This window comes from Oenanthe melanoleuca, chromosome Z, assembly GCF_029582105.1.
Source record: "Oenanthe melanoleuca isolate GR-GAL-2019-014 chromosome Z, OMel1.0, whole genome shotgun sequence".
Classification (NCBI taxonomy): Eukaryota; Metazoa; Chordata; class Aves; order Passeriformes; family Muscicapidae; genus Oenanthe; species Oenanthe melanoleuca.
In genome coordinates, this window is record NC_079362.1 from 57,401,866 (window position 1) to 57,416,994 (window position 15,129).

A 15,129-nucleotide genomic window follows, 5' to 3' on the forward strand; every position below is an offset into this window, starting at 1 on the left:
CTTGTCCCACATCACCCTCTCTCTCCCACAACGAAGTCATTGAGTACACCAAGGCCCTTGCCTGGAATGTGGTTCTGCCATTGGGCGCTTGCTGGCTCCACAGCAGCACATCACACTGGGATGGCTCTCACCATGGTCCTCAGTGGTGATGTCTTCTGGATTCATGTTCCAGTAGTGTTCAGCACTTCCAGAAAATGTTGACTCCCCTCCCAAATCTTTTACAGATTTTCATTCTTCTCCTTTTACTTCCTAAAATCACAGCTTAGTGTCTCATTGCTCTGTCATCTTCCTCTGCTTATGCCTTTCAGATGTTTCTCAACACTTGATCTCTACTTGTAACTTCCTTTTGTTATTCAATGAAGGAGGTGAAGACAGACCCCATAAGAAGCAGGATTCACTGAAGCACATGTTGGTAATTCACATGTTTCCACTCATCCATTCTATTATTTCACTAGCTACCATTTCACACTTTGAGTATCAGGAAGGAGCAGCTTTGATCTTACTGACATCTTGCCCTTAAGCATATTCTACATACTAGGAATATTCAGCTTTCTGACAAGAGCAGCACCCTTCCTTGTCCTGCTGAGCAGACACAAGTCCTTCCTTTTAAGTACAACAAGACTTTGGATCTCTTCATTACTGAGATTACAATGCTCACATCTGTCCTACGCTTTTAGTCTTCATTAATTATACCCCTACCAATGTTAAGTTTGTCTTCCATATGGCGTCTTATCAGCAGGAAAAACTTCTCTAGTCCTGATCATCACTGCAGCAACTCTGACAGTTGTCTTCCTCCTTCCCCTTCCTACTTTTGTCTGAAGAATTGTCCAATGAAGTTGTGTATCACTCTTCATCAGATCTTTGCACTTCCTGTCCCAAGTCAGTACAATATATAGGTTCTGGGGGGGAAAAAAAAAAATCTGCTATTCACAAATCTAGGTACCATAAATACTCATTACTGGGGGGAGTGGACCAAAATAAGAAAACAAGTCTCTTTTTGCAATATACAATGCTTTAAAACTAAGCCATTTAATGTCTGTTCAGAAGAATTAAACTACAATTCGGAAACGGCTTATAGCGAGTCAAATTCAGCTAGAGTCTACAATTTTATCAATGAGTAATTAATGCTATGAAAAAATATTTTTCAAACAGTTGTACAAGATTAAATCAATGGTTTTGTTATACCACTGGTCAAGCTTCCATCGTAACTTAACAAAAATAGCTTCTGCTAAAGTAAAATCTGACAAATACCCTTCAAATACACAGACAGTCATCATAATCTGAAAAATCAGAACATTACTTTGTGCACCAGACACATCTTATTTACAAAATTGAAATTGGAGCAAAAGGTTGAAAACAGTGAGAAGACACCCACTTCATAACTTAAAACTAGTTTACAATTTCAAAACAGACAGAATAGCTAAGTTACTTTTTGCTAACCAATTTTCCATCTTGAAAGCTGTGTTTTATTTTGTAGGAAAAAGTCTATCAGCTTCCATGATTTTGCTAATACCCATTAAAAGTAGAGCATATAGAGGGAGCAGTCATTCAGACAACATCCTCCTTAAAGATACCTCACTAGGTATCTAGTGACCTTTATCTTGTCTCAGGAAGTACCACTTCCCCACATCTCTTATTGGCCTCTCATCTATAAAGCATTTTACTAGCTTTCTTCTCTTCATGCAGATTATTATTTAATAAGACAAACTCTTGTTTACTCCTAAACACATCTTTACTCCCTGCTATGAAACAGTAATTTATATTTATTATCTACAAAATTACCTAGAAATCAAACCTGTAAACTACTGCCAGGATACATGACAATTTAAAACTGATCACTTGAAACTGTCCAGTAAGCTAAATGTTAGAAGCTAAAGTGTTTGAGTTTAGAAAGTTTGTGCTGCCACTAGGCCTTGCACACACAGTGGAACACTGTTATGCAGCAAGAAGGCAGACCACGAGCATAAAAAGAAAGAGTCTAACGCTAAACATAGAGAAACAAATCTGAGAGCCTTTAACCTAATGCCAAGCTTTTAACACAAGCTTAAAAACATTTAAATAATCAGACTACATGCAAACTTGATCCTCTACTCTGTTACAGGGTGTACATTTGTCTCACACTCTATATGGGTTTATCCAATTTTAAGTGCCTTGATGGACTAATGGTTTTTATTCCATTAGTCAGTGTAAATTAAACACTGTAGTCATCTGCACAATTCCTGCATAGCTCCTGCAGTGTCACTGCATTACTACTGGCTGTCAGTAACCAGTTAGCAGTTAAACTTGGCACACATACAACAAAGTCTCTCATTTCTTAGAAGTCATACAGCTATGCAACAGTTGATTTCTCAGGCCCTTAAAACAACCATTTGAATGCAATTAACTTTTGTGAAAAAAAATAGAATAAACAAAGACAATTGTTATATGTAAAAATATCTATTAACATGTAATTCTGCAAAATATCTTACTATGCCATCTCCCCCATTACTTTTCCAATGACGCCAAAATGTATTAAAGGTCTGACATGAATTAACAATGAAAGATGAATTATGTAAACAGGCGGATTGTTAAATAAACTGTGATAAAAGGTAAATCACCTGAATTTTCACAACATGAATTCAGTAAATGAGCTTCCTATTTATCTGATCAGCTAACTCTACTAGTGGAAATTTAAACTTACTGACAGGTAAGTCAGTAAGCAATTAGCACCAGACTTCCTCAGCCATTGCGATTGCATTTTCAAAGCAAAACTTCCAGGTATTTCAAGACTGTCAAATACACTCACTTGCAAAGAGGAATGGAGACTTATAGTGAAAAAGAATAATAAATAAATAAATAACCTTTAAAGCCACAAATAACAAATCAGACACTCCTTTTAAAAGCACCTAATGTGTGCATCATAATTACTTTAAAATATACTTAAATACTGAAGAAATCTGCCCTATTTGACAATTTGGTTTTCACTTTTCAGAAGTGTTTAATAAAGTGTTGGTAAAAATTCCACATTAGGAGACTCTTTAGTCTATACTGAATTGTGTCACATCAGAAAAAGTCTTTTGTATGCCCACTCAGCTCTTACAGCAGGCTTTTTATCAGTTCTGACTTAACCACAAAGGAATTCTCTACACTAGTTACTATAAGAAGGCTTGACTCCCCCAGTCTGTTTGCACATTTGCAGAATTCAGTCAGAAAACAACTATTTTAAGATGGTGATTAATATCTCAGCTTTTCCAGACTTTCTGGCCCTCCACAGCAGGGCCAAGGCAACAAAGACTGGACGCATGTTGCTTCTTCAGAGGAGAGCAGGGTAGTGTGCCGTGAGGCCATCACATAAATCATGGTAATTGGCATGTAGCTGGAAGGAGAATGCAAACCAGTGCGCAGCACCAGCCAACATCACTAGTGATCCAGGTCACAGAAGGTTATGAAGCCACTTCAAGGGTTGCACACATACCCAGCTGAGAACTTTTTACATACATCATCTTGGACAGTAAACCAAGAGGAAAAACTGGAAGTTCAAGGAGACAGATCTTTCAGAACAAGTGCAGTTGTTGGACAGCACTCAAGTATTCACGTGCTGTCAGGCTGACTGCATTCCAGACAATCAGAATTCACATTAAATCTGTATCCTTGCTGCACATGAAAGCTTTTTATGATCTCAAATTAGTTCATGTCACAGACATCATATTCATAAATTAGGATAGCTTCTGTCAGTTAAAATAGTGTGGTCCTTTTTTGACTTGGCTTTTGGGTTTTTTTAAACACGCAGTAAATTCTACCTAACCCCTCAAGAAAAAAAGCTAAAGAGAAAGCAAGTTAAAGAATGTCAGCTGTTTTCCTATACTACTGTAACTTTGCACTTATATTTACACTACTACAAAACTTCACACTGTATTTTGACAACACTAGATTACCTAGACAGCAAGTGACACTTAAATTGAACTCATGCATACCTATCTTAGAGCACACCATCTCCTATAGCTCATCCTTCAGTAAGAACTGCATGTGACAGTTTAGCACATTTTTTCACTTGAATTTTTTTAATTAGAACTTTACCAGACTCACAAGTAATGGTTTGAGATTTTAACAGGTTCATTTATAAAAGCAAATGATACAGCAAAATGCAGCAACCAGCTAATGATTTTTAAGGAAACGAGTTTGTCTGACGCTGACTTTTAAATAGTACCAGCCTACCCTCACACATAGATTTTGTGTTTAATTAATAGTTCACCTCTGGAAGGTGAACATACAAGGAGAGAGAGCAAATGCAGGCATCAACTGCTGGCGTGACAAGTGGCTCAAATTCAAACATTGCTACATACCAAAACACTGGACAATATACAAAGATGGAATCACTATCTAAAAGGAATGGCAGCTTTAAAAAAGAAAACTGTTTTCTTGGAAGAGAGGAAAGCCCTCAAATTGAGGGGAAAATAGACAATAAGAAACACAAAAATGGACATAAAACAAACAACAAAAAATTTTGTTACATGAACCAAATACAACACCCCTGTATAAAAGATTTTTTGTAAAAATTGTGATGGCAAGTGATTAGCACATTTTCCTTTAAAAATAAATAAATTTATTGACGTTATTGGCAGTATTGGCATTATTGACAGTATTGACATTGTTCAATTACATTTATCCTACTATTCACAATTAGACAGGAAGACAGTACACACAATTTTTTTTTTCATATCTTGAAATCATTCTAAAATACTTACATTCTCTTGAAATCCAGATCAGATATTTTTGAAAAGCCTGAATTAAAGGCAGGAGCTGATTTACAAAGCTTTTCCACCTTCAGTGATCTGGTCTTGAAAGACAGCTTTTTTACTTCTTTAGCTTTGTTTTAGTTTTCAGGGTTTCCAAGGAAATTATTCAAGGTCAAGGACAGTGTATTATTTAGGGCACATATACAAAAAATAGATTGCATATTCCCCTTGCATATTAATGTGTTGCATTCCAAATCTAACAAGGAAACTGGAAGGCATTAGATGTCTCCCTTTCAGGAAGAAACATTTAAAAATTAGCTGACTAGTTTCTGTTCTGGAACTTGGAAATATCAATAGTTATTTCTTAGAGCAAACTGAAACTGGAATCAATTAAGGCATTTTCACAAGATTCTGCTAGTCTTGGAACTATGTCAAAAAAAGTCCAGCAAAAAGTCAGACATCATTTGTTTATGCCCACACCACAATATTGTATTAACAAATTCTGGATTACTTGTTTTACTCACACCTTCCTAATGAAACCCCAACTTAAGCTATCTGTGGAAGAACACAACTGTTCTTTCAGCAAGTTAGCACACAAAATTCTCCCCTTCAAATAGGCAAAATTTAACACCACCTTTTCCCCTTGGAAAAAGGTTACTACACATACTAGTACAATTTGGTACCACAGGTCAAAAAAATTTAACACTAAACACAGTGCCTGCATTGCTGCTAATGACAGCTTTAATTTTGTCACACAACTCAGTATTACTTTCATTAAGCAAATCCTTTTACTAAATAAATCTGTCCCACAGGTTTCATCAATAATTACATATATATTGCACACATCAGTGAGGATCACCGTATCTGCTAAAAGTTGTTCAACTCACAGCACAGTTTAACACCCATGCCACCTTAGCTAATAAAATACTTGGTATGATTTTATACACAGAAAAAAACAATGTTTCATATTATACCACTGGCACTCAAACAACCAAGTCCCAAAGAAGAGAAATTACTTTTATTTTACTTGCTCTGCAATTTCAGAAAGTTTTGGGGTTTTTTTTTCAGTAAAGATGGCTAGGAAGAATCAAAATTTAAATCCTTGTCCACTAAAAGCATCTGGAATCTGATGACTACAATACAAATTCCACCAGAATTACATGTAGTCTTCTAAATAATATATAATAATAATAATACAGTCTTCTAAAGCCTTCTCTTGCTCCTGCTGAAAAAAAGTATTTATCCTGGTTTTGAAAGCAAAACAAATCTCCAGTCTTTAACTTAAGAACAAATAAAGAAACATCAGTGACCTTCAACCACTGTTTAACAAATGAGAAGTTTTACTTTGCTTTTCTCTAAGAAACATTTTGGTTACATCCCCCAATCAGGTATCCCTGAGAGACTTCCAAAATACAAGCCTGCAGCTCCAAGCTAATGATGCTCTTCAGCTGAACCTTCTTCCACTGACATGGCAGCTTTCTATTTATAATATTAACATCGTATTCTAGAGATGTGGCAAGTGCCAGTCAATGAATTCTTTATATTTTCCTTCCCTCAGAGTCCCTTCCCTCCGACTCACTCCCTTGCCATTCACACCTAAAAGCCATGACTTACCACAGAGCCTTATGCTACCATGGAAAGGGCTTGTAACTCTTTTTAAGGAGCCTGTATGAGCAAGCAGGGTCTACGCAATAAAAACAAACCTAGCTCAAACTGCCAACAGACAGGGATACTGCAGAAGTACTTCCATGACACACCAAAAAATTTTCAAAGCAGCTGCAGCAGTAAAGCTCAGTTTTACAGCACTACAGCCTATCTTTCCCCAAGCAAGAGTCACACCAGCAGAGGCACAGGGGTTTATTTCTTCTCCTAGAATAGCTGCACTAAGGGCTCTCGCCAGGTCAGCTGTGCTATTGAGGGATCACACCTCTTCCTAACCTTGACAGCCACAGCTGTGACGATAATACAGTACTGTGTACTAATTCAGGACTAACCTCAGAAACCAAATATACACTTCGCCATCTAAAACTGTCTGCTCGCTCCTGGCATCTTCACAAATTTGACCAAATGAAACACAGTAAATTTCTAATTTTCCTTCCAGATTGTTGTATTTACTCACAAAGTGCTTTCTTGTTTAGACTGTAATTTTTACTAAAAATACTTGGTTTTAAATAAGTTAAACACAAGCATGGTAAAAGAGTTGTTTTATGCAGTTGGGAAGGTTTGCTTAGGAGCCTGCATTCTCTGGCTTTTTAAAAATAAACTAAAAAAGAAAAACCTTCATGTCCACTTGAAGCATATCAAAAAGACATAAATATATCAATAAATAGAACCAAATTGAATTTTGAAGCCATCTTCTTTGAAGAAAAACCTTTCAAACATAAGTCATACTAATTATTATGCTAGGACAGCACCAATAAATTACAAAATAGGGTAGCAGACAGCCCTACTGCCTGATTACCAAGAACGTTATTTGTGCATATCACTAATCACATGAAGATTTTTAGCGAACCTTAAGATACAAGGTTTGTGAAATCTTCCTGCTTAAACTTATTTACCATGATAAAACTGTCAGAATATTTATTCAGGGCTAGACAAAAAAAATTAAAATGCAAAATTCAGAAGCAAATGGTGCGCTTTAACTATCGCTGAACTCAAATTTATGCATCTCTCAAATCAAGTCCTGTATTCCCTGTTTATAGTAATACTTCAGGTTACACGTAAGGTTGTTAGAATTGATATGTAATAAAATGTATTTTGTCCAATAACTGCACTTTTCCATAGTTCAACAGTAAACATTTACAGAGTTTCCATTACTCATACAGCAAAGAACTTAAGTTCACATTTGTATGGTCACTAAACATGCACTTAAATAAACTTTTGTCTACTTTTTCATCAATGCTACATATTCAACTGTATTATATGGAACTGATTCCATTCTCTACCCAACATAACTCACCTGAGAGCTGAATTGCCTTTAACAGTTGCACCTTTCTGCTTTACAAGGAATATCTTGTCGGCCAGATCCAGTCTTAATGACACAGCTACCTACCCAAATTACTCAAGAACTTTCCTACAGCAGGACCCAGCCTACCCAAATCCTCCACAACACCCTCGCCAAAGGCCTCTGTCAAAACAACTGACATCTTTCATCACTAGTTTCCACTATTATTTTATCACAGAATTTCAAAGGAGGCTCACATAAACTGGGGGGGTGGGGGTAGAATACAATAAAGCAAATGTATTTTCAGCAGTAAGTACAGTATTTGTTTGAAAGGCATTTAAGGGCTCCAGAAGATGCAATCAACCCTTCAGTCATATTTCTGCATATTTTCTTTCTTCACACTGACCCTTGCCAACATTATTGATTGCCCTCCCCTTTGAAGACTCACAAAAAGTTACTTTTTTTTTTCTTTCACAACTACTCACTGAGGCCTATTCCACTGCTGAAAGCAAGCAAAGCAAAGTCCATGCTGGGTGTCTGCCTCCTAGAGAAGACTGCATTTTTTATTTATTGCCCCTTGGCTTTATTTTCACAGTGAATTCCTGGCTTAAATGCAATCAGCCAAGAAACCCTCCCTATGTGCACTCCTGTCATTCCTAATCGCTTGCAAACAGAATCAAGTGCAAGCAAAAGGGAAAAAAAATCTCAGCAGTGCCAACCAAACTAAAAAAGCCCTACTTCTGGTTTTGCCAGTCCTGAGGACTCACAGATGCACCTCAGATGAAATTTTAAGAAAGTTAATTAGATTAAAAAAAAAAAAAAAAAAAAAGAAGAAGTCCTCTTTGGCAGAAGAGAAGGGCACTGAGCCTAAAAGCAGGGACAAATCTTCCCTTCGGGAAGAAAACTGATGGCACATTTGCAAGGTGCCCGCCAAGTCAAACCCGCAGCACGCAGCTGTTTTGGGGAAGTGGGAAAGGGGGAACCCCGGCGCCCCATACACACACACACACACACACACATCGAGCCGCCTCCGTCAACAAAAGGCGAGCAAGCAGCCTCTTTTGTCTGTCTTCCCCTTTTCAGGGGAGGAGGAGGGGGAACGACAGAAAACTGAGATGGGAAAAAAAAATTAAAAAAAGAAAAGACACAAATAAACATGAAAATGAGAACAAAGTGGCCGGGTCGCACAAAGAGCATCACCACCGGCGGAGGGGACTATCTGCCGGGGGCGGCTCCTCCTTCATTCAGGGAATGGAAAGGGAGCCGCCCCCGGCAGACAGCCCCCGAAAAGCGGGGGAATACCCACCTCTGCAGCCCTTTAAACACAGGCAGGGAGGAGTTAACCAAGGGAGCCCGCAGCGGGTGAAGAACAGCGGCAGGCGGCTGAGCTGGGGGTGAGGAAGACGAGGGGGGTATTGTTCCAGTAGGAGGAAGAGCTCCGCTTTCCCCCTCTTGTCAGGAAGCCGCTCATCCTAAAGCAACCCCCCCAGCCATAGCACCCCCGGCGGGGCGAATCGCGCCCCCTCCCTCCGGCTCGTCGCCGCTGCCCTAGAAATGCCTTTGTTCGCGGATCCCCCCCGCACTCTCGCTGCCAGGGTCTCGCACCGCTTTTATGTCTTTATTTTGGACGGCGACGCATCCCGCCCCCCCTCCTTCCCCCGCCGGCCGCCCTTCTGCTGATTCATTTCCACCGGCGGGCCCCCCTCGGGATGGGGGGGGCGGTATCTCCTCGCTATTGTGGCTCGGGGAAAAGCGATGACCCGGATTACCGGGGGTGGACGCTGGTAGGGGGCAGAGCCAAACGGGATTACACAGGCTGGATTACCGGGAGCGGGCACGGCGCGGTGCAGGGCTGCGAGTTAAAGGGACAGGCGGGAGCCGTGTCCGTGTCACGAAGGCAGGGAGCCACTGCGCGTCCCGGGCACGAGGGGGAGGAGACCGGCGGAGGAAGTTGCCCGGCCCACGGTTCAGCCAGGGAGTGAAGGGTTCGCACGGGCCGGGCCGCAGGCGGGGAGCTGCAGCGGAGAGAGAGGGACGGCGAGCGGGTGACACACAGGGGGAGACCCGCGGCCCCGAGCGGCGGCGGCCTGGCCCGGGAGCGGAACCGGCCGGTGACTCACCGACTTGCAGGACGTTATCGACGCAGCCGCCGTCGAGCAGAGCGATGCCCCTGCGGAAGGGCAGCCGGTTCTCGTCGGCGGCAGCGGCGTCCATGGCCCCGCCAGGCGCGGCGGCGCCCCCGGGACCGGCGGCGGGATCCTCGGCGCCGGTGTTGAACGAGGAGTACATACAGATCTCCCTCTCGCTGCGGGGGAAAGACCAGTAGACGATCCTGCGCTGCACCGGCTCCGGGATCCGTTCGAACCGCTCCTCCACCCGCTGGAAGGGCCACTTCTCCGCCACCTTGCGAGCTGCGATGTCCAGCAGGGACTCGGGGCTCTGCGTCTTGCCGAGCGGCAGCAGCCCCAGGGCGGCGGCGGCAGCTGCGGAAGAGGGTCCGGCGCAGAGCGTGCCGCCGCCGGGCCCGGAGCCGCCCGCCCGCTGCCCCGGCCTGCAGCCCGAGCCATAGCCGGGTCTGCAGCAGAGGCGCTTGGCGGGGTGGGGGAGCTGACCGCGCTCCGCCATGATCGCGCCGCTTCTAAGCCGACAGCGGAAGTGGCTGTACCCTATAAACGGCTCCAGGAAGGCAGCGAGCGCCCGCGAGCCCCCGGGGACACGCCCCCCTCTGCCCTTATGTGGCGATGAGGGCGGGGCCGCAGGGCCTCGCCGGCCGCGGGTGGGCGGGGCTTTATGCAAATCGGCGTCACAAACGTAAATAGAACGGCGGGGGGGGGGGGGGGGTGGCGCGCGCTCCCCCCCAGCCTTCCCAGCCTCTTCTCCCGCTGATGTCACGCGCGCAAGCCCGGGCGCGCCTTCGTGCGCGTGGTGGGAAAAGGGGGGCGTGGCCGGCGGCGCCCCCCGCTCTGCCGCCATATAGGGAATGGAATGCGGGGGCGGGGCCGCGCCGCGGCCTGAACCCCGTCACCTCTGCCGGGAAAGCCGGGGGGCGGGGCCAGCCGCGCCTCGCGCGCGGCGAGTACGGTACCGGCTGCGGCCGCGCCGGGTGAGGGAGCCGCGACGCTGCTCCGGGCACCGGCCGCCACGGCCGAGCCCTTTCCGTCCGCCCCTGAGCAGCAGCCCGCCTGCGTGCCTGTAACAAGCTCTTGAGCTGCACGGGTGAGGCGCGCCCCGAGATGTGTTGGTGTTGAGTTTTGTGGGGAGGCGGTTTTCCTTCTGTTAGCGGTAGTACGGTAAAGGTCGTCATGGCGGTGCCAGCCCCGGTTGGCTCTGCAGATGTCAGGGCTTGGGAGCGCTCCGGGAGAGCCGGGACACAGGGCAGGGCGGCGCGGACCCGCAGTGAGTCCATTGGAGGCGATGAAGGCGCCGCGTTTGCCCAGGTGGGTCGTGAGGATGTCGTGACATAGCGGAGGGTCAGGGTGTTTTTGGTAATCTTTAAAAACCGTGCTGTTCGGGTCCGAGCAGGCACCTCAAATTAAGTGTCCTCAAATGGGGAAAAATAAAAAAAAAAAAACCAAAAACAAAACAAAAAAAAAAAAAAACACAAAAAACAACAAACAACCATATATATATATATATATATATATACATATATGTGTATATATATAAATACGCAGATGCTGAGGGTCCCGAGGTGCTGCTCCGCCGCTCCCCAACACGGACCGCACTTTTCTGTGCTCTGCGTGTCATTGCCCAGCACCTGGCACCTCTGCTGCCATAATTACACTTAAAAATAAATGGTTTTGGAATTTTTATCTCGGAAATAGGATTGCGCTTTGATGCGGCGTGGTAGAGCGGTCACCATTTTTTATTATTTTTATTAATAATTTTTTTATTATTTTAAGTTTAAAACCAGGTGGGTTTTTATTTATTAAATATTTCGGAAGTATAGCTTGTAAGCGGCGCTTGTTGGCGGCTCGCAGTTGAAATCGGCCTTTTTCCCGCATGCCGTGCCGTGCAGGAGCCGTAATTGGAGCGGCTTTCCCCGGCAGGCTGGTTTTCCCAGAATGACTGCATTTTCCATGGTGCAGCGCAATCCGTCGGCGGGGAGGCGGTTCCGTCAGGGAATGCGGCGGGGGAATGTCAAGCGTGCCAGGCGTAAGATCTGAGAGGTGCAAACAACATCGCCTTGGCTCGAAACTTCGTCGTCTCCTTTTCGTTTCCACCAGCCCCCACCCCCGACTGGAACAGCAGCTCATTTTTGTAGTCAGGCGATTGAAAAGCTCTGAGGAAACTGCATTTTCCATTAAAAGTGGGCGGGAAATTGAATAAAACTTACCAGACTCGCTGACTGATTTTTAAGGGAAGATTGGCAGAAACCTGAGATGGTTTAGAATTTTCACGTGCTGGAGAAGTGGGGAGTGTGTATTTTTAAGCTTCTAAACAGTAGCACTATTTGGAAATTTCACGGGTAGAGAATTTTTTTACATCTCCGTATAGAGCTGTGCTTTTGGGAGGGAGGGTCTTTGAGGTTTTTTGGTGTTTGTTTTTTTGCTTTTGTGTTTGTTTGTTTTTCTGGTTTGGGGTTTTGGTTGTTGTTTTGTTTGTTTTTGTTCTTTTTTTTTTTTTTTCCTTTTCTGCTGCCAGTTGCTCATAGCAAGAAAGTGACAAATGCTTGTTAACCAAGTTGCTTAAACTGCAGACAGGGCCAGAATTATTTTCCACACAATTGTTGTTTTGGTTTGTTTTGTTTTTTGGGTTTTTTTTTTGTATATACTATAAGTTAGTGGGGTTTTCCTTTGGGATCACGAAACCCAGCTACTGTGTAAGTTTAAACTGATGCTTGTGTTCCTGGCTATGGACTTCAGGATATAGTTACTCTTGGCATGCCAGTTTCATAAATTCATGTATAGCTTGCAGAAATATTAACTATCTTGTTTCTCATTTTAGGTGTGTTTTATAAATGTTTTGCTGGATTTATAGAATTAACTCCAACAGAATTTTGGAAGTGTTAGGGAGCCTGAAGGCTGCAGACCAGAGATGAGCTTGTGGTACTTTCTTTTACTATAATCATGGTTTCCATCTCAGCATTCCCGATATTAAATATGTAGATGGTAGGGGAAAAAAATAACTTCATGTGTATGAGAGGAGAGGAAGACTATTTTGATTGTTCACATGTCAAAGCAATTTTTCTTGTCTGTTCTCACACTCTTTCTGCTTTACATAAGCATCTAACAAGTCAGTAAAAATACTCTTCCAAATTGGGTAGTGGCTGTTCTTTACCAGGTCTTAGCCACCTGCTGCAATAAAAATAACACTAATGCCTCTGGAAGAATTCTTCACATCTTAGTTGAGAAACTTTACAATAAAAACCAAGAAGAGTGAGAAAAATGACAATGAACAATAAAACATCCATAATAAGAAGGTTAGGCTATGTGTCAGTTATCTCAACTTCGTCTTTCTTCTTGCTTTACAGATCTGGGCAGAACTTTTTAAATTCACTAAAGAAATCCCAGAGAAAAGCAGGTGGAAGAGCTCATAGATGTACCTTTTTCATCTGTCTACCATTCATCAGGAGTAGCTACTTCCCACTGAAGCTGTGTTTGTTAACAGATACACAGGATGCTGGTGAATTTTTTTAGTTTCTGGGCTGTGGAGTAGACAAGGAAGCAAGAGGCATCTTTGCTCTTGTGTTCAAATATGCTCCACTTTAGATCCAGCTGCACTGGTGTAGCACTTGAACAACTTACAAATTTTCACCTGAGGCTGAACTTTTGTCCTTCCAGGCTTGCCCCCTGAGTTTCCTCCATTTTCTGAAACCAAGTGGGAAGATATGTTAACTCCAGAGAAGAAATTAGAGTGTGTTAAAGCCATATCTAAACTATTTTAATTGCTAGTTTGTTTTTCTTGCTGTGGATGTTCTCGAGGAAAGACCTTACGGAGCTGAGCGTTTCTTTTGTCTGTTTCTGTTTCACTGTTTTGGGAAGTTTTTATTCCAGAGCTACACGGAGAGGAAGGAATTGCTGCTAAACAGCAAGCTTAACTTGGCTAACTTCCTGCATGTAATCAAAGGCTATTCTGTGAGCTGCTTGGAAAAACACCCTTGGCCACCACACAGTGAAATTCCTTCCTAATAATCTTTTCAGAGCGTTAGGCCAGTTGCAGTCAGTTTTGCTCATTACAGTAAAGTATACAAGGCTTGAGCATTCTACCAGTTGTGCTAATTTAAAAGAAAGGTCGCATACAGCTGCACAGTTGTCTTTATGTGAAACACACAAAGGTCTAAATGTAGAAAAATGATGGCAGATGACATAATGCTGGCCAAAATAAGTCACCCCAGTGGTTAAATCTTATCGGGAAAGATGAGACTTGGCATTCCTGCATTGAAGCTGAACAAGGGTCTGGATTCATGAACTGCATAAAATATTTCTAAACTCTCAGAGGGTAGGGGGTCAAAGACAGAGAAGGAGACTTGGGAATGGAGGCTGGAGGGTTCTTGGAGCTAAAGCTATAAGAAAAAAAAGCATGAAAAATTGAGGAGACAGGACTAAAATAATCAAAACAAGAAAGAATGATAGGCCTTATGAAACAACTGGATTTTCAATGCTAAACCAAATCTTTTTTAACCTGTCTCTGTATGCCTTTTTAGATAACTAGGGGTTTCATTTCTTGGAAGAAAGCTATAGGTTTTACAGATACCAAATGTATTCTAACACTATGTGAAAGCTTGAAAAACACTGCAGTGCGTAAAGGCAGTGAATTTCACTTTGCATTTTGGTTTCACTTTGGTGAAACTGGAAATTCAAATGCAGAAAAAGCAGCCAGAAGTGATGTATATTGACGAAACTACCATCTTAAGATTGGTTGGTGAAGAAAATAGTGTAGTTGGTCACTGTCACCAGTTTTACAATGTTTTCATAAAAGTGTTTCTTTCATTATGTTCAAAAGCTATTTTTAATTTAAGGCCTAAAAAAGAACTTTTGCCTTTTACTAGCCTTTTAAATGAAACACTGTAGGATAAATATTGCCAGCTTTATGGAATTTGACTGATAAGGTGGAAATAAACTGGCAGAACTGAATAAGCCCTTTCAAAGTGCAGCTTTTTATTTTGATTAAATTCCGTGCTGATTCTAAAACTGGAATAAGAGACTAGAATCTGAAAGCATTTAGGAAAATTTACTTAAAATACTAAGGATTCTTTACCAGTATTCTAGAATAATTAAAAGAAACAAACATCTAAAGCTGAGCTAAATCCTCTTGACATTCATTTCTGTGTCCTATGCCTTTCTGTGGTTTGATACTTGATGTATGAAGTCATTCTCAGATGGGCTGAAGGGAAAGGCATTGTTTGTGCTGTAGTCCCAGAGCTGTGTGAATTAATGCTGCTCTGTATTTCCTCAAGGAATGAGCACATTCAGTTTACATTTCTTGAGAATAGACCCTGGGAATGAATTATTTCCTCCTTATAAGGAG

The 15,129-nt window shown here is 42.5% G+C and overlaps 1 protein-coding gene across 4 annotated transcripts in view; it reads right to left on the reverse strand.

The window, feature by feature from the left end:
• ZSWIM6 (zinc finger SWIM-type containing 6) overlaps positions 1–10,317 on the reverse strand; it is a 102,560-nt gene extending 92,243 nt beyond the window's left edge. For 2 of the 4 annotated variants that reach the window (XM_056513756.1, XM_056513755.1), the window contains exon 1: positions 9,780–10,308. In XM_056513756.1, the coding sequence (XP_056369731.1) occupies positions 9,780–10,284 (505 nt within the window). In that variant the 5' untranslated portion in view covers positions 10,285–10,308. Of the gene's footprint in view, positions 1–9,779 lie in introns of all 4 variants that reach the window. The other 2 variants (XM_056513754.1, XM_056513757.1) reach the window with 2 other exon arrangements.
• Positions 10,318–15,129: the final 4,812 nt, after the last annotated feature.